Source organism: Corvus moneduloides, chromosome Z (assembly GCF_009650955.1).
Source record: "Corvus moneduloides isolate bCorMon1 chromosome Z, bCorMon1.pri, whole genome shotgun sequence".
Taxonomy (NCBI): domain Eukaryota; kingdom Metazoa; phylum Chordata; class Aves; order Passeriformes; family Corvidae; genus Corvus; species Corvus moneduloides.
In genome coordinates this window covers 25,801,300-25,826,485 of record NC_045511.1, presented here as the reverse complement: position 1 = coordinate 25,826,485, position 25,186 = coordinate 25,801,300, and the positions used below count along the sequence as shown (strand labels likewise).

At 42.9% G+C, this 25,186-nt stretch overlaps 1 protein-coding gene across 3 annotated transcripts in view; it reads left to right on the top strand.

The window, feature by feature from the left end:
- The window catches only part of PLPPR1 (phospholipid phosphatase related 1), a 116,195-nt gene that overhangs the window by 66,272 nt on the left and 24,737 nt on the right, over window positions 1-25,186 (top strand). For all 3 annotated transcript variants that reach the window (XM_032096760.1, XM_032096761.1, XM_032096762.1), the window contains exon 3: window positions 20,647-20,835. In XM_032096760.1, the coding sequence (XP_031952651.1) occupies window positions 20,647-20,835 (189 nt within the window). The remainder of the gene's footprint in view (window positions 1-20,646; window positions 20,836-25,186) is intronic.

Below are 25,186 nucleotides of genomic sequence, written 5' to 3'. Positions count from 1 at the left end.
CTTGGTATCAACAGATAGTTTCTTTTGGCAGTAAGTGCTGCATTTATCAATGTCTAATGACTGTAAACCTGCACTACTCTATTAAATAGCATGGGTCTGGAAGCACACTCAAGTATTATGAATTTTAATAAATGCTGTTCTACGAATGACAAAGATTCAGAGCTCCAGCCAGCTCCAAGGTTGTCAGCTCAGATGGAAAGCTTTTATACCTGGAAGAACAAGGCAACAGAACAAGCATCTAAGGACGTGATAAGGTCACTGTTGTTAGAGAAAAGCTAGATTTGATTTTCTCTCTTCTACATGTGAATTCTGCGCTGCCTTGATACTGACAGACCCAGTGGCTTTCACTGGACCCAGCAGTTCATCACAAAGGTATTGGAACACAAAACAGCTTAATGCAAACACATGAGGAATTTCCATCAGAAAACACTGGAACTGAATTTTTTAGTATAAGTTTTGATTGGGTATATTTACTGAAATTTCAGTAGTAGATCCCACGTTGCCCAGTTAATTCACTTAGGAAAGAGCTGACTATCCTCATTTTTAAGATTCATTGTTCTGTGTTGTGTGTTGATACAAACCCCATAAATTTACCACATCTGTGCCTGCAAGGCACTGACACCTTTAAGGCTTCTGCAAGATGTTGCAGACTAACAGGAAAGTGAGGGAGCTGCCGTTCTGGTTTGTACAGCATGGCTTTTGCTTCTAGGAGAGGCCCCATCTGCTGGCCGGGGTCTTTGTTGCTCGATGCTAGCAGGGAGAGCAAAGAGTTGCAGGTTCTCTGTTTTGTGATTTAAGCCTCATCAGCTGCTTGGAGATACCAACCACCAGAGAAACACATGACATTTCAGAAGAAGAAAGTAGCCTGGAAACTTTGGAGTTGAAAGATATCTCCCAGTGTTTTTGGGGTTTTTTTGGGGAAATTAAATTTGGGTTCCATCATGGTTCACTCCAGTAGGATTTAGGATTGGATGCAGAGCAAGAACACCAGCAGTGCAAAACCACATGCTGTGTTTCTGCACTCAGGCACTTTAAGGGAAGGGCAGGACAGCAGGGAGCCCCTGTGTCTCTGTGTGTGCGCTGAGGGGTTGTGGTACCTGCCAGGCCTGCAACACAGGGGTCCTGCACTGCTTTCCTCGGGTGTTTTTCACTTTTCTGCTGTCCTTGTATGAAAATCAAAAATACAGCAAGGCTGCTCACGTGCCTGTGCTGACCATTTTCTCATCACCTTCTCTGCACCTCTCTTAATGACAATTACACTATGATTTGTTTGTGTACCAGTGCCACTGGAGATCTTTCTGTCTAAAGACATCGAAGTGCTTCACCACTATGAAGAGAATACTGAGCTGATTTAACAGAAACAAAAGAGCTGCACTGTCCCCAGCCCAGGCAACCCTTGCACCCAGGAGGGTGACATCCTCCACCAACAGAACGTAAGGCAGTTGTGAGCCTTGTCAGTGCAGCTGGGCTCTGAACATCTGTCAAAAAGAGGATATAGCTAGAGAAGGGCACAAAACAGGACTGTTGTATTGTGACTGTCTCTGACATGGTGTTGCTACATTCTCTGGTCAGAAGGAGTGTCACTCTATTTACTAGTTTGTTACAGATTTTTTTCCCAGGGTTTTTTTATTAAAAAAGCCCTTGTAAATTGCTGGTACCCATAGTTCCAATGTCAGGGAGTTTTACAGTTTTCTTATGACATCTGTATTTTTGTTTATGTCAACCAATAGCTTCAGTGGTTGACATAAAAAGTGAAAGTAGAAACTCCTGCACCTAGAACTTGAAAATTCTGCAGTCTTTCTCTGTTTGCCTGACACAACCAATGACACAGCAGTATCTCCACTTTTCTCTGAGACTTTCTTGATCTTCTGGAAACTTGTTATAGGTTGTCAGTGGAGTCCTGGAAACCCTTGGAGGAACATTAGGGTGCCAGTGAGGACAGCCCGATGAGCCGTTGGCTGCTAGCAGCAGCTTCTAGTCAGCTCTGCCAACTACTCCTGCTCCAAGGGGACTCTGAGCTCACAGATCTCAAGTCCTGAACAAGGAGGGTCAAGTGAGACACTGGCACAGGTTGCCCAGAGATGCTGCAGCTTCCAAACCCTGAACCTTCAACTGCAGCAGAAGAGCAGACAATGTCTCTGTGTACCAGGGCTGGAAAGTGGAAACTGCTGTGATGATGAAGGTTAGAAGCTGGTGGCTTCTGGCCCTGGGGAGAAGGCCCCTGCTCCACATGCAAAGCTGCAGCTATGGAAGAGGTTCAGTGCTGAAGCAGCTCCCTGGATGAGAGCTCTGCACGGTGAAGTACTTGAGCCAGCTGAACCTGAGCCTTGTGGCAAGAGAAAACAAAGTGGTGTTGAGATATTCTCCACCTGTGGAGAGTGAAGGCCCCCATCAGTGCTTTGATACTGCTGGTGAGGAGGAGAAGGAGGGTCTGAAGAGGACTAGATGGATCTGATGGGTCCACAGTTGAGATCAGAAAATAGCCTGAGTTAGAAGGGACCCAGAAGAATCCTTGAGTCTGGCTCTTAAATGAATGACCCATACCTGTGTTTGTCCAGCTGATGTCACCAGCAGGGTTTGGCTTCTGTGTCCATCTAGACCCTCTTTGAGGATCTAGACCGCTTAGAGGGGATTCTGCCTGACCAAATGGAGCAAAAGCAGTTTTGCCAGCAGCCTGGCCAACCTAGAGAGGAGAGCTTAAGAGTGATGGGGTGGGAGCAGAAGTAGTGACTAACCATCACATGAGGAAGTGAAGGAACAGGTTGGCAGGACCAGTGGAGGACCAGGACTGAGCAAAGGACCCAGCATGGTGTGAACAGAAGGGGCACTAATCAAGAGAAGACCAATGAAATGGGATCCCACCTAGCATAAACACATAAGTAAAGAAGCACCAGGGACACTTTTCAATCCACTTTTGGTAAATTAGCACGACCAGGTGCTTCTCTGACACACCACATTTAATAGCTTGTGACTCAATACATTCATTGCCCGTGAGACAACCAGAATACACAAATACACGCTCAGGATTCAGGATTATGAGTCTCAGTTGGCAGTAAAATTTGTTTCATACCAAGTACTAACCAGTTCCTGAACCTCTGATCCCAATCACCATCCTCTCACCTCTGCAGGAAAGGACAGATATTTTAAGCAGTGGGAGGAATCCCTGCCTGTTGGTGTTAATGGACCCACCTGTCAGTCGCCTGTTCCCAGCGCAAAGGGTTGACAAAGTAAGTTCAGATTCATCGCTGGCATGGCAGGCTGGTCATACCATTAACAGGTTTTCTTTGTCTGGTTTAATGGTAGGTGCTCCTTGTCCAGCAACTGGCAGCTTATTTATTGGATTCAGTGTTTCCTCTTGAGACCAGCTTTCTTGGCTGCTTAGTTTGGGCATTTCTTCAACATCTTCAAAAATGACTTGGGTGCAGGACTGAAAGGGATACTAAGCAAGATCACAGATGATACAAAACTGGGAGGAGCTGTTGACTCCCTCCAGAGCAGGGAGGTCCTACAGAGAGACCCTTGGCGAATTAGAGAACTGCGCAATCGCCAGCCATATGGAGTTCAACAAGGGAAAGCTCTGGACTCTCCACCAGGGATGGGGCAACCCTGGATGTATGGACAGACTGGGGAATGAATAGGGACCTCAGGCTCATGGTCAGTGTCAGGTTGGATAGGAGTCAGCAGTGTCCTGGCATCCAGGATGGCCACCTCTTCTGGGGACATCAGGCCCAGCAACGCCAGCTGGTCAAGGGAGGCGATTGTCCTGCTCTGCTCTCCACTGGGGTGGCCTCACCTCAAGTGCTGGGGCAGTTTGGGACACTACAGTATAAGAGTTATGTTAAACTATCAGAGAGTGTCTAAAGAAGAGCAATGAGGTTAGTGAAGGACCTGGAGGTGAAGCCATATGAGGAGTGGCTAAGGCCACTTGGTCTGTTCAGCCTGGAGAAAAGGAGACTGGAGACCTAAGTGGGGTCTGCAACTTCCTCATGAGGGGAAGAGGAGGGGCAGACACTGATTTATGCTCTGTTTTGTTCAGTGACAGGACCTGAGGGAATGGCCAGAAGTTGTGTCAGGGGAGGTTTAGGCTGGATATCAGGAAAAGATTTTTCAGCCAGAGGGTGTTTGTGCACTGGAACAGGGTTCCCAGGGAAGTGGTCACAGCACCAGCCCAACAGAGCTCAAGAAGCATTTGGACCATGTTCTCAGGCACAGGGTGTGATTTTTGGGGATGGTTCTGTTCAGGGCCAGGAGCTGTACTCAATGATCCTTGTGGGTCCCTTCCAGCTGAGCTTATTCTGTGATCACTCAAGACCAGGACTGCACACTTGAGCTTTCACAATAATCAAGGCCAGAAACAAGTGCATGGTCACACTCTCTGACATGTACATACACTGAAGTACATGCCATGGGAAGGAAATGAGAGGAACTGGAGGGGCCTTCATTTCCCTGGTGTCACAGTGATGTGGAGAGATAGCTCACCTGAGTGGAGTGCCCTGGATAAACAGGCATTTTCAGGAAGGGCAGGCTGGGACAGCAAGAAGGGAGACTGCATTTTCAGCAGGTCAGCAGGGATCGTCTTCTCCTCTGCTCAGTGCTGGTAACACGTCTGTGCTGGGTTCCCCAGTATGGGAGAGGCTCTTCCCTGTGATACTCAGGGAAAGGATCAGAGACAGTGGGCACAAACTGCAAAAGGAAATGGCATGTAACAGAATAAGAGCTGTCATCCTTTAAGGGTGATGGAACTCCAGGGCAGATGATGCAGAGAGCTTGTGGAGTCTCTGTTCTTGGAAGGTGTTTAATGCCCAGCTAGACATGGACTTGGACTGCCTGCTCCAGCTGGCACAGTTTCCAGCCAGGAGTCGATCCAGGTGATCTCCAGAGGTGCATGCCAGCAGGAGCAATTCAGTCACAGTCTGGCACCTGCTTCACAGTTGTTTGTATCTGGTGGCTCCATTTAACTGTTCCCTTTTTGGCCATGTCTCTGATGCTGAGAAAGCTGCTGTAGCACATGGGTTGTAAGGGGAGCTGTATTTTATTTTTACTGATGAGGAAGTGAAGGCACAGGGTGGCTTGCCTACAGTTACTCCTTTGGCGAGGGTCAGGATCTCAGTATCTGCATGTGAACTTTTTTATCTTGACTTCTGCTTCAGTCTGAAGGTGTGACTTGTCACAGATTTACCTGAGAAAACCCACGTGCTTGTCAGTAGATGCTATTTGAATACTTTCCTTTTCCCTTCTTCATAAGTCTTTTAATGGCCTTGAACTATCAGCACAATTTTTCATAGCTAAAGAAAAACCTTTTACTCTTAGAACTAAACATTTATCAAGTTATAGCTCCATTGCACCAGCAAAATATTGTAAAATATATCTTAGTAATAAATAATTGCAGTCCTCTGTAAAGCTGCTGGCTCTGGAACACAATTGCTCGGCCTTTCCTTTTCTTCCTTTCCTCAACAGGTAGCGGTGAAGCATTAGTCATTTAAAAATCAGACAAAGGGTTTTGGTGAAAATGGGGAAAAGAGGCAGGTTACAAAAATGCTTAAAACATGTCAGAGTGCCACACCACTGTGGGGAGGAGGTAGAATATTAGAGAGACTGCTGCAAGAAGTAGTTAGTAATAATAACAAGAGAAGAAATTGGCAGCAAGGCAAAGAATTAAACATTGCAATTTCTTGTAACTGATTGAATTATCAGAGTGTCATCTTTGAAGGAAAGGAGTACAAGTAAGGTCCAGGTGCACACCAGTAAGCACTCTGATTGCAAGGACACAAAAGGTATGACTGCATGTCCAAGTCCCCATAGCAGAACAGTAGTTCTAGCCCAGAAAAAGAGCAGTAAAATATGTTCACTTTTGGCACATGGTTGGTGGAGGGAGAGACCCTGCTGCAGAAACACTGCTGTGACGAAAGGTCTGACCACAGCCTCTAGTCTCCGTGTGCATGTTCACTGCTGAGAGATTGCCTGCCCATTTCTAACCCCAAGCACCTGCCCAGAGAACATCCATAAGTAAAGAAGCTTTCAGAGAAAAGGCTGCCTGTTAACACCTTTCAAAATCAATGGAAACAGGACCATGTGTTTCAAAAGCAGCAAGACGGTGGCCCAAGAATGTACAGTGTCTAGGAGTTTGGCTTCTCTGAGGCTTTGTGTTTACCCTGGCATTTTCTGGGTTAAGAAATATTGTAGAAAAACAGTTCTGTCTAAGAATAGAATTTTCTAACTAAAAGAAGCTACTGCTGTTCTTCTAAGCCTCATAGCTCTGCAACTTGCAGTTTACCTACAGTATTCACTGAAAAAAAAAAAAAAAAGAGTGGGTCATGTACAAATTTGCTTTGGAATTAGGCTTCCTTTCAGCTCACTTTTGCATTGCCCAGAGTGACATCTTTTAAGAACCTGACAGGTTTGGTTTCTCACTGAGATTCTCTCCGAACAGGCAGATTGATGACCAGAACAAAAGAGATTAAAGTACTGCCAAAAATGTCTGAGAAGGGAGCAGATTTGGCAAGTGCTTTCAGGGTGAGGAAGGTGAGAGAATGAGGAGCTTTCTGAGGAGCTGCTCTTCCCAACCATGCACACTCTATGAATTTATTATAAGGTTTCTGTCCCTGGAGAGATGTTCCCTGAACTTGCAAGGCAGAGATGCTGAGAAGAGGAAAACAGTTTCCCCTTCCTTTAGCCAGATATGATCCCAGCAGCTTTTAGATCTGTGTGATGGACAGCTTTTGTACAGCTTTTTTGGTCTTCCTGGAGCAACAATGTGTGGATGAGACAATGGGTTGTGGATTGTATAGCAGCTGGGAAATCAGTAGCTCCTTTCTGTCAAGGAACAATCTGGGAATCATATTCTGGACAAAGAAGATCCACAGGGTATAAGAATAAACCATCCATTGGGATGCAAGTATGTATTACTATACTGCTGCTACACTCCTTGGTGTTTGTTTATACGTCAGGGCAGGCAAAAGCCCCCTCTTAACTGCTTTTACCTTGAACCCATCTCAAATACATTGCTACAAATGTCTCCCAATCTATCATTAGCATCCATAAATCTGCAGTCTGAGAACAAGCACAGGGACACTGTTTTGGTGTGGTTTGCTTTTCACTTTGTGCAGATCTTTGGTCCTTTTCTATTTTGCTTTATCCTGGTTCTCATCTTCGTCTGATTCTCCCACTGTCAGTCCCTCCAATTTTCAGAGAGATGCTTGCTTTTCTGGCCACAAGGACATCTTAGAAATCAAAATACCTCTGCATCTCCCTGTGAATAGTTTCACTTAGATACCACGTGAAGACACCAGAGAGCAATCATGAAAGGCATCCTGAAAAGATGTACAAGTCTGTTGTGTCAGAATCCTGTGTCCTATCAGGATCTGTTGCTTCTGGACACTTGGAGAATAGATTGTCCTGACACCTCCATGTAAATGAAAACAGTCATTAGATTAAAAAGCCTTTAGAGTTCATGATGGATTTAACAGCTTTTATGAGCCATTTGTACACTGAAAAACATTAGTCAGTAAACCATTATGAGGTTGGAAACTGTTTTAGCCAAAGGCAGCTTTTCAACTTTCCAGAGCAGTCCCTGTATTGGGCATTTTTGGAGGACACAGACGCATGGAAATAAAATGCATGTTTGTGCCAGTCAAATCCATGGTTTTTTTATGGAATTACTGTGGTATTTCAAAGCTAAACAAGCTGCAATTTTGCGATTTTGGTTACTGAAACTAGGCAGACAATGAATTATGACAAGATTTTGCATTATTTCTAGTGGGCTAGATGACTCAGCTCAGTGTAGTCCAGGTTAAGAACTGCTGCCAAAAAGAGTCAAACTCAAAGCAGCCTTTCACAGAAGAACACATCTTGTTCAAAGTTAGAAGGGCAAATTAAACACCGAGTTCTCATTAAACTCTTTGGAGGTGCTCTGAGTTTTCAGGACTTTTTATTACTTTGCTATATTCGAATATTCAAACAAGTTTCATGAACCTGGGTGTTTCTGAGGCTGGAGCAGACCAACAGGTAGATCCAGAGCATGGCTTAGAGGAGCAAACCCTGAGTCCTTTTAAGCACAATTTGCACAACAGTTTTTTGAGAACATCAGACTATGTTCTCAAAACATGGCAGACTATTTTCTATGTTTTAACCTTGTGGGCAGTTTCACGAGGTGCAAAGCACTCCTCCTGCATTTAGAAGCAGCAGTGAAAGATGTTCCGAGCCTTCCAACCAAAGCAGCTGCTCCTAGCAGTGGCTGGTCATATGATGCTTGAAGTACAGAAGTTTTTACTAGTGTGTTAGATGCTGGATTTCATTGAGTCAGTAAGATCTCTCTTAACAGGTCCTAGAGACGATCCCAGAATTTTGTACTGTTTTTTTAGGCAGACACTGGATAGACACGATAACAAGTCCTGGGAAGGTAATTCGTTTTCGGTCAGTCCCAAGCTATCACAGGTACTTTCCACCTCAGTATCTGTGAGGAATGAGACAACTCTTAGAAAAATTAAAATAATTTATTAAAACAGAAAAATTGAAAAATTACAAAAATCAGGAAAATATCTAAATTTGGGATCCTAGTGGCTCAAAAGGGTATTCCCGGGAACGCAGGGATTAGAGATCTTTTGGCTTTTACAGCACTGGACCTCCGGTGGAAAACTTGCAGTGCTGGGCTGACTTTCAGCTAATCCGAAAGTCAGAGAAAAATTACTGAAAGCTCCTAAATAGGAGTAAGGCTTAAGTGCACAGCACTGGCACCCACCACAGCTAAATCTGCAATGATCTGCACCTGCTCTGAAACTGACTCAGTATTTTATAGTGCCCTTGCTCCGCCCCAGTCCGCCCACGGACCACCCATGGCACACCCCTTTGGTTTTAAGTGATTGGTGCTTCCCTTTTGACAGATTATCTCTGTCTACCAATAGCTCGTCGTTGTCAGGGGGGTAGTAGCAGCTGGAGTAAGAGTGGTAACATGCCCTCATTAAGATTCAGGTTGCCATGGAGCTTACCTACAGACCAACAGCTAAAGGTCTAAAACTGGCTGTTGGCTGTTAGAAACTGGGGTTTGGAGCTGGTTCTGAGCAAAGTAGAAACCCTTAAAATAAATATTAAAATGCATCCAACACATCTTAAAACATTTGCAAAAGTATACAGAGAATGAGAAAAACAACTCTTTTTAAAGTTGGAAGGGGAATTTTAACTGGGACACTTTTAACTAGGGGATTTTAACTGGAACTGGTGCAGATAAACTGCTTTGAACAAGTGAAAACACTAATAACAGAACTTGATATATGTACCTGGACTGATGGGTGAACATTAACACTCAAAGTTGTGTAACCCAAAATTAACTAATTAAAACACTTAATATGCAAAGACCAAGCTAATCAGGGAGTTCATGTATGACAGTATCTCTCAGTTTCCTCTCTCCCTCAGCTTCAACATCAGGTCTTTAAACCTTGGGGAAAGCTATGTAGTGCTGCATTTAGAAATGTGCCTGTTCTTGTCATTAAAGGTGCTGTATAGGAAATTTTGGTGCTGGTGCAGGCCTGAAGTTCCGTGGTGTTCTCTTCCCTTGAAAAAGCTGATTCTGCAGATGTCTTGATGGGGAGACGAGGAGATGGACAGGACAGGAGAGAAAAAAATGCTCTTGATGTCTTTTAATTTAATATCAGAGTAGTCAAAATATATCTCTGCTTTTGTTGCTAAAAAAAAGAATAATTCTGAACAGATGCCATTTTAATGCAGACTTTTATGTTAAAAGAATTACTTAGTCTCCACCACAATTTGTAGATCATTTTAAGGTGTTATGTGCTGGAAGCAGCAGTCTCCTGTCTGTGTGCCATTTAGAGCTGGGTAGAGAATTAATAATGCCACCTGCTGAAAAGCCTCGGGGGACCTGCTCAAGGGAAGATAAATATGCTGTACTTGTGGCTTGGAGGTCTTAATCACCATCACTTGATAATGGTGATGACATTCTTCAGTTGCTAAGTAAAAGTAAAATTTTAAAAAGCTGTTGTGTTCTCCCTCCTGACAAGTGAAAGTTTATTCCCCTTCCCCCCCTTGTATAAATCTCATCCTGACATTTATCAGAAAGGCTATCAGACCTTGTGTTTCTGGGTCCTTAAAGGAAAATTGTAGTTCTCAATTTTTGTTAAGAGACGAGTCTTGATTTTCACACAAGGAAGATAGCCAACGATTTCACAGGAAGTTCCGAATGCCTGTGCTTATACAGCTTATACAGCTGTTTGAGGGACAGGTTTCATTTCACTATTTTTTTTTGCAAACTGATTTTTGCTGTAACAAAGGTAGCAGTCCATGTGTACCTGAGAAGAAGACATTACATGAAATACAGGCTCTGTGTTTGAGGGGCAGAAAAAGTCTGGGACATACCATGATATCCCAGATACAGGAGGCAAAGCTGGAGAGTCTGGCCCTGAAACCTACCTAATTTTACAGAGTAGTTTGCTACTGTACCAGACAAGTAGCTTCCTGATCCCCATCCTTAAAGTGCGTGTCTTCCAAATGATGCTTAAAGTCCCAGTGTTACTGTGTATTTAAAACTTTCCTTAATTTTCCTTAAAAATTCCATTCCAGCAATCAAGTGGTGATATGACAATCTCAACTGCAGTTCAAAAGAATTAGCTAAATTTCCAGCTTTTTATTGTTGGAAAGAAAATTTACGAATGTAATCCCTGTCAGAATTTTAAATTTATTTCTCTTTACACTACACTTATAGACAGGCTGTGGATTGGTGTAAATTGCACAGATTTTAATCCAGGAAGGTCAGACCAGGCTCAGTAACTTTTATGCTATTAGTGAGCAAAGTGAGAGTGAGATCACAGTGTGCCAGGGCCTGAGAGTCAGCGCTGAGTAAAAGACCAAGGAGCAGGACGAATGCAGTGGATAGCTCATCCTTTTTAGCTCTGACCCCTTCAGTCACCAGCTCACTGCTAGATAAGCTTTCTGACAGAGAACCTTTGTGAAATTGTCTTCAATAAGGTTTAGGGGAAAAAGAAAAAATCATCTTTTTGTTGTTTGTTAGTGTTGGAAAACTAACACAATATAAAATCCTACTGATGTGAACTCCTGGGTTCGTTCTTTGTAAGTAATGACTAACATTATCAGTGATGTTGCTTTTATTTCAGAGTCAGTGGAGAGGGAAAATGTTGCTATTTAAAACTGCCTTCTGGAAACACCTCCCTTCTCCAGGTCAGTAGTAATGTCAGAGTGCAAACACAGGAAAGTTGGGTGCACGATCTGATGTCAAGGAGCTACTGAGGCTTGTGAACAAATGCTCACCAAGAGGGATGAACTATTCTTCCTGCTCATGATAATCCCCTTTGAAATTGCTGGCTGCAAATTTACTGGTCTTAAAATCATCCTCTCCTCTTTCAAACTACACAAATCAGGGACAAAGACTTCTTTTACAAGTCAGGATGAAGCCCACAGTAGATTATTAACCAAATTACTATTATGACTAAATGACCTAAAATTCCAGCTCTACTTTAAAAAATGAGATTACAATGGGAAAAATAGAGGGGAAACCCCAAATATATTAAAACCATAAAACATTACAGGCTGTGCAGGGTTGTTTGGTAGTGTGGCATCTGGAATTTAATGTCGCATTAATGCCCCCTGCTGATAAGCCTTCAAAATCTACTTTGAATCAAGCTCAGAATTTAATAGTCTACTTTATCAGTACATTCCTTAAATTAAAAAAAAATATATATATCTAGCATATACCTCATCATAACTGGGTTCTTAATTAGATCATATTTCTTTTAAGTCTGCAACATAACAAGGTCTGTGCTGTCACAAAAACAGTAACAACAGCTCCTTGTAGTTGTCCCATATGAACCCTTTCTGCTCTTGGTTTAGTTACAGGGACAAAGTGATGTAGCACAACTGGATAGAATCTAAATCTTAAGGGAGAAAAAGAACGTTTTTATGATGATTTCACAAAGAAAGCAAATTATTATAATGAAATACAGCTTGCCAAAATGGAGAAGTTGTAAGAGGGTGAGCAGATATTCAGGGTTGTACAAGAGGGAGCCGAGTCACAGAATCACTGACGTTGGAAAAGCCCCTTAAGACCACCAAGAGCCACCATTAACCCAGCACTCCCAAGTCCACCACTAGCAAATGTCCCTAAACCATGTTCGTAAATGATAAGCCTTTTCACAGCATTTGTGATCCATTTTCTAGGTAAGTAAAAGATATATTTAGTATTGATTTTTACAGAAACTCTCTTGCTAATAGCAACACAGGTATTACTTGATTCTACAAGAGAGAGGTGGATTCACTTCCTCCTTCTTCAAGCTGTGGAAGAAATGCTTTTCCTCTGCTGTCACTGATTAAAGAGACAATACTCTGTTTTTTCCAGTTTCCATCACTGGTGCTGCTGCATCTTTCCTTTGCCCATTCATCTCCCTGCCTCTCTGAGGTACACAAAATCTTGTGCAAGTGCCCATAGTGTTAGCTGACCACCTGAAGCTTGTAGGGGCATCTGCCCCTGCCTGTCATTCCCTCTGAACGGTGAGAAGACCTGTGTTGGCCCTCTGCAGCATCAAAGGCTGAGCTTTTCGCAGACTGAGCTGATATAAAGAGGCTCTCCCAAGGCAGCCCAGCTCTTTGTGAGTGCAGTGAATACAGTGAGGGCAGGCTCAGGCTGTTACAAGACACACAGTGTGGGTAGGTGTCCCTCCTTCCTTCAGGGTGACAGTTTCAGCCTGTGATCAATCCGTGGATGATACTTACCTGTCAAAGAAAGTAGGCTTAAATTTATTACATAAGAATCACTGGTGAAAAGTAAAAGTCTACACATGAAAAGGTTGAAAAATGTTGTTTTAAACTGAGAAAGCTAGAGCAGTGTATAAAGTGCACTGAGTTATATCTGAGTTATACAGATTGAGATAATCAAGGTGCTTCATACTGTTACTTATTTTATTTTCTATGTATGAAAAGGTTGTACTGGTTAGAGCATTTTTATGCCTTTATATCTGTTGCCATTAAGAGACCTGTACTGCTTTAACTGCACAGTTAGAGCTGGAGAAATCTGGATTCTTTATGTGGGTGAGCTCTTAGGTAACATTAAGCTATTGTGGTGAAGCACCTTGCTATTCTTCAAGGACCATTACATAAAAAAGAAGCTGAAACAGTTTTTAACCAGATGTCAGTATTTTTAGAGGTCATGCTGCTCTCACAAAACAACTCCTCCTGAAATAAGTGCCTTGGGAAGACATGAAGTCCTTTTTTTTGGTCTGAGCGTGTCTTCTTCAGCCTTACAAACTATACCTAATACATACTTATTTACTAAAATAGTGAAATAAGACAGTAAGATCTTGAAATGGACTTGTAAGAAGCTCTGCAGAGACCGCTTTGATTTCTACACAGCTCCAGCTTCAAAAGCCTGTGTGGCTTAATAAGCCTCTCTGCCTCCTCTTCCCAGCTTGTGCCTGCACACTGAATGGACTTCAGAACTCCTGCAGCAAAGCCACGTCCTCTACCAGGCTGCTGCAGGCCAGGCCATGACTTATGTGTGCCACAGTTGCATAAAAACCACTGATTTCAGAATCAGTTATATAAGGTGAGGGAGAGAGAACACCTTGAGGAGTGGCAGTGTAGAAAGACCACTGGATTTCGTATTTAATCTGACAGTGTGAAATAAATGGTTATTCAGCATAATGAAATCATTCACTTGTACTCGTTTTACCATTACATGGAATTCCAATAGATGTTTCTTTTCTCTGCCTCTTTCATTACACAACATAACGTGTGATGAACAGTCCTGTGTCCATTTTTTTGTCCTCATTGTTTTGCAGTATTTTCGTAAAATGTAGGTGATTTCCTGCATCTAGTCTCTTGGCAACCATGAAAGGCTGTGCAGTCGGCCCGACCCTTACAATCCATTACAAACATTAATTTGCTGCAGCTTCAGGAGCCTTTGCTGTCCAACACACTTCTCTTTCCACAGACCTGGGTCTGCTATGCAAGTATGGAGGTGAAACTTTTAAAGACGAATCACTTGTGGTAAAATGGCGCAGAACAGATGCTTAACAAACTGCTGTAGAGACCCAGGCCTTTTCTGATCCCTGAAGGGTTCATCCTGCTAATTCCAATTAACAGCTAATAGGAGACAAGCACCTGCTGCCCTCACACCTCTGTGTGAAATTTCAGCTGCTGGCACATCTGGATCAGATGGGCTTCTAATTAATGGTAGTCTCCATCTTCTTTGTTATTTGTGAATTTAAGCTTGTCTGAAGTCATGTTTAACATTTCCCTACCACTTGATCACTCCACAGTGTGAACATGTAGATGCTTATTAAGAAGTTGTAGTAGGTCCTTCAGCATAGACAATTTCAGGAGCCCTGAAAAGAATTCCCAGACAGATACTATGAAAAGGCTTGGCAAAATGACTGTCAAGTCAAATTATGCAAATCCAGTATTTTCTAGGAGTCTGCAATTCTTCTGCCAGAAGGAAGTTTGATTATTTAAGAAAACAAAATATAACTAATAACATGTTTTCTTTCTTTATGTCAGTTATAAGCACTATGAGCTGAAGGTTGATTTACTAAGTAGAGATCAGCTAGCCACAAATAAATACAGTCAACATTTATAAAAAAATATCTATCCCTGAACCAACATGAGTTGGTTCTGAGGTCTCATCCTAATCAGGATACTTAGGAAACAGACTTTGTAATTCTTAAATAAGGAATTGATCTGCTTTTAGAAAGGCAAAAGTGGGTCTTTGAATTTAATAATAAATGTGATTTGTTCCAGTTTGCTGTGCTTCTAACATCCCTCCACTGCAGCGGCAAGACTGGAGTTCTCCAAGGAAAAATGCACTGCCTCCCTTCACAGAGAAACACCTGGGCCCATCCCTGGACAAAACAGTCTGGGATGCACAGTTAAATATTTCTGATATTATCCAGTAGAGAGCAAAGACACACCTTAACAATTCCTTTCAGCAGTAACTTAGAACACATGTATGCCCTGACTGTTGGATGCTCCAGTGCGTCTGTTCCAAGAGTCATGCTCTCATCACCTCTCTCAAAAAAGCACACCAAATTGTTTCAAGCTTTGCATAATAACAGTGGGTCACTAGAGTTCAGGCAGAGGGGGAGGTAGAAATGTGATCAAAATGGGTGGAACTGTGAGCCACAGCATGTGTGTCATGGGTGGAAAACACTTTTGCAGGTTTGTGGTGTCCATGGAACTGTGGCAGTTCCAGTTAAAGAAGTGAAAACCACTGAAATTTGCTGGAAACAAACTGAGCAAGGGCATCAATAGATATCTCAATGACTATCCACTAAGGAACACCACAAGCAAAATACTGGTTTGGCTTTTTCAGGAGGAATAAAAAAATTGTATTTTATGCTGCCATTTGTGTGTGATAACAGTTGTTCAGTTTTCAGTCGTGCACATTAAAGGCATTGTAAGACATATTATGAGTAGTCTGTGGGAAGGCTGATAAGCTGAAAGAACTCACCTATTTATGTATAAATAGCAGCAGTACTTGGGGGGGTTTCAAGTTCACTTATATGGACTTGCAATAGCACTTACATGAGTGACAAAACACGCAGCAAAAGGAGATTTTTGCAGTGGCTGTGTGCCTGTTTTACAGGACAGACAGGTTGTATGGCTAAAGGTTACACAAGAAATTTTCCCAGTATCTTCCTTTTCTCCATCAGTTTCTTGCTCCTCACTTAAGAACTCTGGGGAGTCTTCAGCGTAGGCTGATCAAAAAATTCTCTTTCCCAGAGTGTCTTCTCTCTTCTAATATTGATCTCTCTTTTACAGCTTTATGCCCCTTTCCCAAGTGGAGTTGCCCTCTTGCTTTCTTACTTGCAGAACAGGGGCCTCTTTTCTGTGGGTAACAGTACTTAAAAAAAAAAAAAAAACCAATTGTTGAGAATATTGGGAAGTACTTTGCAGTGAATCGTGAGAGTGCATACAGTGTGGGGCTTCAGCCCCACTACTTGGAAGTGCAATAATTTTATTTGGATGTCAGTGCTCTCTGAGTTTTGCTGTCAGAGACCTTACAGTATTAAGGTGAAGAGGGGGATTTCTGTATGTACACCAGTACCCTAGAGTTCATGTGACTGAACTGTACTGCTTACTGCAAAGATTCTCTTTCTTTATACTCAGGACACAATCTTTCATTAATACCTGATTAACTCTGCACCAAACAATTACCCATTGCCCAAAGAAGATTGCAAGACTTGCTTCCTATTTCTTGAACGTTGAAGAAAGGGATTTTTTGACTGCACAGAATGCCCACAGGTTAAAGAGGAGCAAGGATATGCAGGGACGGGAATTTCTGCAAGGGCAGAACCAGTGTGGACTTGTAGAGCAGGGCAGAATTTAATGGTGTGTCAAGGGCTAGATGTTAAGTGCTATGTAATTAATCCATTTAAATGGCTGACTTTGAGGAAAAACACACACTCCAGTTTCTTAAGTCCAGCTTGTCAAGACTGATTTAAATTCAGAAGGAATTTTTAAATGGGGCTGAATCAGACACACGATTTGTTTTCTTAATGCTATCATGAATGAGCTTCTGCAGAATTAGGACCTGAGCATATATATCTTTGAACCTTTTCATGTGCAGATTATTGACTAATCCAAAAAAATCTGGTCCAGAAGAAAGCTAAATCTCGGCTCTGCCACAGGCTCTGCTGTGACCTAAAGGCAGTCATTTCATCTCCTCAGCTTTTGTCCCCTCTCTGTAAAATGGTGATAAGAGCATTTTCTTACCTTACAATGGAGGAGTGATGATAAATATTAAGGATTATGGCATGGTTAAATACTGTGGTAATGGAGGCCATTAAGCACTGTAGACTTATTAGCAGCCTTCTATTCAGTGGCTGCCTTTCTGAAGTTATTGAGCATTTTCAATTTTTCCCGAAGTAAATTCAAGGAAATGAGTTAATAAGGATTAATAAATAAACCCTGCAAAATGTTAGTGTTAAACTGCATTGTGTTTTCTGAATGATGTAAAGGGATGTTTTGTATCTTTATCTTAAGTCATCCTGCCTGCTCTTTTTCCCTACTTCCTTCAATGGTTGTAAACCTGAAAACAGGGAGAAAAGGCAAAGGTGCCATTTGCTACAAATAGAACATGGCTACAAAATTCAGACCCACTGAGCTGGGACCCTGGAGTGCTCCTATTCCAGGAAGTCTACAAGGCAGCAGTGCAGCTGTTCCTTATCCCAGCACCCAGGGAAAGTCTACTGCCTTGCAGGGAGTCCTCCTGTCTCTGACATCCCTGCTTCTGGACAGTTTGACCTTTTCTTGCACTGGGACCTTCTTGCTGTCTGTGCCAGATCATTCCTTGGTCACCAGTTACCACTACTGAGCACCTACAAGTAGAATTTTCCCTGCACGAACAAAGCCAGTTATCCCACTCACATTAAACACATATGAAATAGTTACCATGTGGAAAGGAAAAAGGGAAGGGAGAATGAAAAGAAGTTTCTTGTTGCGTTCTGCTGAGAAGCTGCTTGAAGAAGCGAATACTCAAGATGAGGCACAGGAAGCTGCCACACAAAAATGGTCAGGTCTTCACTGACTGTATGAGCAGTAAAAACTTTGCTCATGTTTTTGGTAGTAGCTGACATGTCATCCCTTGGGATATGGTAGGATCTGTTTAGCTGGAGGTCAAATTTCTAATGTCTGCTGTTGCTGTTTCCCTGAGATGGTGGATGTCATGTACAGGATATGATGTGTCCACAATTCAAATCTCTTTTCACAGATATATGCTTTTTTTTTTTTTTTTTTTTTTTCTCAGAAGAACAAAACACAGAAACTGGAAGTGTGAACAGGATTGGGTTCATTATTGAGGTATCTCAAGGCCAGGTTGGAAGGGGCTTGGAGCAACCTCTTCTAGTGGAAGGTGTCCCTGCCCATGGCAGGCAGACTGGAATGAGTTGAGCTTTAAGGTTTCTTCCCACCCAAATCATACTGGGATCCTGTGATCTGTGATGTTCTAGGTCAATATCAATGTTAGTCAGTCAAGAGCTGTATTTTATGTGCAGGAGGGGCTTTCGTGCAGCACTGAGTCAGCATTTGACACTGGAAAGGTCAAGGTTAGTTGTGCAAATGCTGTCTAGAGACTGCATTTGGCATAAGTGACATTTTCCTCCCATATCAAAATGCTCTATTTTTTGAAAAGCGTTCATGTTTCCGTACGACACCCAAAGAAGGTTAGAAGTTCAGTAAACCTCTTTCTCCCTTTTCCAGTAAGAGGAGAAAAACCAGCTCTCTGTTGCATCATGTATTCCCTGTGTTTGCCAGCTGGGGCTGGCAACCTGAAGTATTTCTGGGAGCGTTTTTGGGATAGGAAGGGTGGGTCAGATCGCTTTTGACAGCCCAGGTCATATGAGGTGCTGGGACTGAGTTTAAATACCTCTATATCCAAGCATCCTCTAATCTCCAATGTGTTTATCCAGGCATGTCAGGTAGAGTAGTGACAGTGTCATTGCCTTTCTCTGGTGTTTGTTAACAAAGCTGAGTTGCCCAGGTTGATCAGGAAATCTATAGCTGCTCAAGGAATTAAATTCAGATGTAAATTAACTCTTGTGTTCTTAGTTATAGAACTGTGTTTGTTTATAGGGAATGTACTCATCAAGATTACTGTAAAGGTCTCTGGGGAATACACAAATAGCAGCGTCTTGCTTTATGTTTGTTAAAAGGAAGATTTATTCTGGGCACGTATGAGGTCTTGAAAATAATACATCTACAAAATGAGATGGTTAATTTTAAAGGTAAAAAATGGGGGATGGAATGTCACAACCACGGCTCCACTGTGACCTTCTTTTAAGTCTGTCTTACCAGTGACAGAGAGGCTGTGAAGACTCCATCCTTAGAGATGTTCAGAAACCATCTGGGCATGGTCCTGGGCAAGCAACTCAAGGTGTCCCTGCTTGAGCAGCGGAGGGTGGACCAATTGACCCCCAAAGATCCCTCCTCACCTCAACCACTTTGGGGTTCTTTGGTCTTTTACTTTCATCAATGACTAACCTGATTTCATTATTTTTTTCCAATTTTAATCCCACTCTTACTCAAATATACAATGGCTTTAATGGCTGGCTGTGTGTGTGCAAGGATGTGCTAGAGGAGTGCATGAATAGCTTCAAGTGTATCTTTGAGATGGAATTCCCAAAATTAATTTTCAGGGGTCTTACAATAATCTCACAGCAACACAGTTTTGATGCAGAAATCCTGGAGGCAAGATACTAAAGCCAAGAGTTGGTTATTCCACTTTTTCCTATGGTGTGGCAAGATAACTTTTATAGTTATAATGACAAAAACAGTTGTATAGTGACAACTTCTGTAACAGTGGCACTAGTGTCCATAAAGAAGATTTTGAATCAGATCCTCTAGTCACAATTTAGAATCATAGGATTTGAGTTGGAAGGAACTTTTTGAGGCCAGCTAGTCCACCCCCTGTGCAATGAGCAGGAACACCTTCCGCTAGACCAGGTTGCTCAAAGCCCAGTCCAACCTGACCTTGAACACTTCCAGGGATGGGGTGTTCATCACCTCTCTGGGCAACTGGTGCCATTTTTTTACCAGCCTCATTGTAAAATCCTTATATCTAATCTGATTCGACCCTCTTTTAGTTTTAAAACCATCACCCCTAAAAAGAAATGGTTATAAATCAATATTACTATTTTTGTTCTGGATGAGAACTGTGATGTGAGATTTTCTTTGCAGTGTGGCAGAGGGGGAACAAGAATTAGTAAATCTGCTTATTTTCATGAAGTGAGGCTAGGGACATCTTTACTGAGGTTGTTGTGATGTGTTGCTGAAGCAATGTGGGAAGCTAATGCAGACACTCATGCTCAGTAGCTGGGGATATATACAAAAAATGTGGATTGCTGAGCTTCCAACCAACCCATTTAGGAGCCACAAAGTATGAAAAGAGAGACCAGAAAGGCTCCTTTCAGTTCATATCTGTGATATAAATGAAGCTTCAGACTCAAGCCAGTTTTTTCAAAAGTGGCTGTGGTCAAGTGGGTAAGTCAGGCAGTGCACAGGAACCCCCACAGGTTGCTTGGAGATTTCTGAGTAGACTTCTAAAGCTTTACTCCTAAGAAGCAGCTCCAGGGAAAGGTGAGTCTTCCTCTGGATGTGTCTTCATCTGGGACACAGAGGGTTTGTCTGGATTAGCACAGCATGCACGTTCTTCAGCATGGGCTCGCAGCTGCAGCAGGAAAGTGTTTTGGCTTTAGCTTCCTCTAGGCTTTGTAATAATCCTTCCCACTCCCTGCCACCGAGCACAGGTTTTAGCTGTCGCTGCTGCTGCTGTCTCCTGCCGTGCTGCCCCTCACCCTGCCGCTGCCATCGATCCCCGTTGCGCTGACACTCACATGCCCTTTGATAACGTGGAGCTGTCAAAGCTCCCGTCCCCCTGTGCGCCACGGCGCGGACCTGCTCCTATCTGAGACGTTCATTAGTGTCGTTTGCCAAAAGGTTTATGTAACAGCTGTTGCAAAGCATAGGCACAGAAACACACACACACTCTCACACACACTCACACACCATTATGGCAGGGGTTGTCAGAGTGACGGTGAAGGGAGGATGGTCCACAGGACGAGAGTAGCTCGCAGGCACAGCTGCATCTGTTCAAAAAGCAACTAACGCCTCTCTGTGACTATGCTTTATTTTCAGCTCGTCATCATGGCTGGGACTGTTCTGCTCGCCTACTACTTCGAGTACACCGACACTTTTCAGGTGCATATCCAAGGTTTCTTCTGTCAGGATGGCAATTTGATGAAACCGTACCCTGGGACAGAGGATGAGAGCTTCATTTCCCCTCTTGTGCTGTACTGTGTGCTGGCTTCAACTCCGACAGCGATTGTGAGTATGAGGAATAATTTGAAATCCCCATGACCGCTTCATAAATAATAACAATAGTCCTGTGATATCTTTGTCTCCTCGCCTCTCTGTTCAGCTGTAACCGATTTACAGTTAGCTGGATCTCTGTTTTGCCTTAGCCTAATATGATCATCATCAGCCATCTCCAGAAGTAATTATTCTGAGGTAATCACAGTGCAAGACTGAGGGTTAGATCTTGTTAAGCTTTTTACAATAGCTTGCTTACTTCACTGATTAGTTGTGAATTTCCCGGGCTCCAGAGAGGCTCTAATGCAAAGGTTATGTATTACTGGAAATAAGAAAACAAGATAAAGCTGAAGTAAAATCCAGGTCAGATGTGCACCATATCCAGGATTATTTCCTGCGAAGGGCCTTAAAAGGCTTAGATGAGGAGAAAGATGATAAATACAAAGAAAAATGTGACTGCTGTTTCCTTTTTATTTATAATCTCTTTATTTTTAATGTTTTTTAACCTGATTTTCTTCACTATTCAGCCAGTATACTGCAATGTAGCTGTTCTATGCAGATGAAAATATTCAATTAGCTGAGAACATACAATGCCAAACAAATTATTGAGTCATTGGTTAGCAAAGCTTTGGCCCTTTTCCATTTTCCACACAGAAAGTTGTAAATTTCACCAATAGCCCCAGCTTTGTTGAATTTGTAATTACACTGATAAATTCCTGCCAAATTGTGTTTACGGACTTTGTTTCATTTCTTCTCTTTATTTCTTTCCCATTCGTATTTATTTCTTATATTAATTTTGCTTTTCATCTCTTTCAAAAGTTTATTAAAGCTGTACATGATATATTACTTTTGAATGGTGAGTGCTTCACCATAGTCTATTTTAGGCTTTGTTCGGCAGTAATTTTAGTGCATCAAATCATGTTCTTGTCATAGAATGTGGTAAGAAGTGTGAAAGGAATCTGCAGAACAGGGTATAGCTTTTGGTACAGGACACTTTCCAAAAACAACCAGGTGTTTTGAAGTGGATTACATCATGAGTTTATAAAAAACCTCTGCAGTAACAGTGTTCTTTTGTGTATTTGATCTCGTTGCATGTCAAGGCTTTCATTTTACTTTGTGGTGCAGTAATAGATTATTTGAAAATGAAAACAAAACCTAAAACCCCACATTTCTGGAGCTCCCCCATCAATATAGTGGCAGTGTTTAGGGATGTAGCTTTCACAAGTGTTTTTTGTAAAGGTAGATGGAGGGGCACAGCCATGCCTTGATTCCAGAGAAATTACATTAGTGGGAGGTTTGTCCCTTGATTACTGATACAACATTGGGTAATGAGTGCTGCTCTTTATTTCGATCTTCTGTTTAAATCCTTGCTCTGACAAAGTTTGATGCTAACCTTTCAAGTTTTGCTCCACTGGATCAACATGGTTGGTTTGGCTGAGGGAATTTGCAGTAGCAAACTTGATCTCTCTGTGTTGCCTTCATGTGACCGCTGTCCTGACACTGCTTGACATGACAGCAGTAATTTCTGTTGGAATGGGTGGAACCCAGCAGCAAAGAGGTACTAGATCACAGTACTATCTAAATGGGCTTCTGGAGCTATGGAAGATATCCTGGGAATCTGTACAAGCTCCCTCATCTGGGACACAAGCAGCATTAAGTGCAGTCCTGTGTGCATAGGTCTAGGGAGAACTCAAAGCTGTGAGGTGTTACATTGCTTACAAGGCAAAAGGGAGCATCTTTGTGAACTTAATGGAATATCTTTGTGTTTCTGTCATTTGGTTACGACAGTGAGCATGGGGAAAATGAATGCATGTGTTTTATTTCTGAGAGCAGTTTTCAGAAGTGGGTTGGTACTGCTGTTGCTGTGGGTTGGTGCCACTCTATGTGCATTTCCCTTTTAGTGGCAAATAAGTGCAACTGGCCTGGTTTTATGCAATTTCATTCGTTCTTTTTGAAACAGTCTCCTAAAAATATTCTGGGATGACTCCACCACATTCATGCGTGTCCCTAAAGACTAGCTTTCCCTGTTAGGAGGTTACTGCAAAGCAGCCAATTCCCCAGCTGATACTAAACAATCCTTCCAGAGTTCAGCACTGCTGCCTACTCTGCTCCATCCGATGTGATTTATCTACCCACCCGAGAGAAGCACAGAGGCTTAGGAACAGAGCCAGCTCAGTGAAATGAATACTGAACAGTGGCAGAAAGCTTCAAGGGCACTGTTCTCACTGTTCTTTGTTGCCTTAAAGTGAATAGAAAGGGCCACTACCATTTTCACACGAACTTCAGTTTCTTTCCTTCTGTTTCCAGGCTGGAAGTGGCAGCCTACATGTAATCTGTTAAGTGTCCAGTGCTATTAATTTGTGCAAAGAAGTATTTGTTGTCAGATAACGTTGTAATCAGTCAAACTGAACCAGTCCAATCATGAATTAGAAGCTGAATTATGGTGTTGATCTGAAGCAGGAGAAAATTGTTCCAACTTCTCTCTACAATCTGCACTTACCTCTCAAACTTCAAAGAAACCATTCTTCTAGATGGTTTTCCTATTCTGTCATGACTCCTTGGCTTTGGCATAGCACAGCCATGTTACTACAGTGATTTATTTCTGTAAGGGAAGCCAGGGAATCTCTGCCTGCCTTGGCTGATTCCCCTGTGGCTGCTCAGCAGCAGATGCCAGGAAAACCAAGAGCGTCTGACGCAGCTCAGAGCTCTCTCACAGCAGCTTCTTCCCGGCTTCCTCAGGCAGGAATCACCAGGCTCTGCTGGTGATGGCGCTGCCAGAGGGCACAGCCTGCTGTGCCACAGCCTGCTGCCCACCACGCTTCAGCCCTGTGCCGGCACAGCAGGCTGCGTCCTCTGCCAGGGGTGACTTGGCTCCCTCTTCCGGAGTCCTGCCAGGGCTCAGGTCGTGAGGTGGAGAATGACGAACTGGGATACAAAGGAATGAGGCAAAGGTGTGCACAGTGCCCTGTGTAAATGTTTATATTCTGCTGTTTGCACACCATTCTGGAAGAAAAAAAATGCACTTTTTTGGTTTGGTGCAACACTTCGAGGCACTTCTGTTCACAGTGTCTCCAGAACCTTGTGGTGGTCCCAGCCACCTGCCAGTTTGTGAGGAACAATGCAGAGCTGTGGGAAATCTGTCTTCTCTTCATTAGAACTTCAGTATAATTCTTTTAGACAGTTTTACCACAATGTATTAGGCTTTTGAGCACAACAGTAAGACAGTTTCGAGTTTTGAGCAGGCCAGAATATAAATTGTGGATTGCAACCCTTTTGACTGGAAATAAAAAAAGAAACAAAACAACAATGCAATTTTCTTGTCCTGGGAAAGTACTTATAACTATTCTTTGCTATTGTTTTCATTCAACAACAACAACCACCCACTCAAAACCAGAATGAGGTGAGCAATTGAATGCAGATTGAACACACTGAGTTGTATACTTGGAAAATTAAAAGTGAGCTGGCATTGCAACGTTCAGCTGAAGACACTGTTTCATTGCCTTGTATAGTTCTGCAAAAGACAGTATTGATTCCTGGGGGCAGAGAACATCTGTCTAGGTGGTGATGGCAAAGACAAGAGAGTGTCTGAGGGAGCCCTCAGCTGGTCCCTCGTCCTCAGTAATATCAACGATAGTGATGTTATCAGGGAAAACTACTGCCTGCCCAGGCAGGCTTGGGTCTGTGGATCACAGCAGAAATCCTGTGCCCTTGGGAGGGTGTCAAGGCAGACCTCAGCCACATCCTGCCTTCTAAGGCGCCTTTTCTCAATATAAATGTTGCTAATTGTTTGCCACCTGGATTTGACCATGGAGTGTCTCAGCTTCAGAGTGTCAATACTGGGTCTTGAAGGTAGCAGATGGGATGGCAGATCAATATTCCTCGTGGTCTGAGGCTAAATGTGAGGGAGATCTAAGGAATTAAGAAACTCACAGCAGTAAGTGAAAGCCAATATAAGCCATGTTCTTAGTGGGGACTGTGGAGAAGAGGGAAACAGACTGTTCAGATCACAAGAGGCAACCCTGCAAGGGACACTGGCTTCAAAAAATGAAATGGATTACAAATTGGGCAGACTTCAACAACGAGGGTAGGCAAACACTGAAGCAGAGGCTGTGGGGTTGTGGTGGCCCTGCTTTTTGACAGGGGTTGGACTGAGAGGCCCCTCTGTGATTCTGTGTCTCCCCATTCTGTGTGATTTGTGAAAATCTTCAGCCACTCCGTGACAGATGAATGGAGACACGAGCTCCCATGTAGAGCCTGAAGAACATCCCTCTCCTGACTGCAGCCATTCTGATACAAATCTCAGAGATACAGTGCAGAACGGCAGAACTGCTTTTGGCCCAGTGGAGGCCAGTGCTGATGAAACACC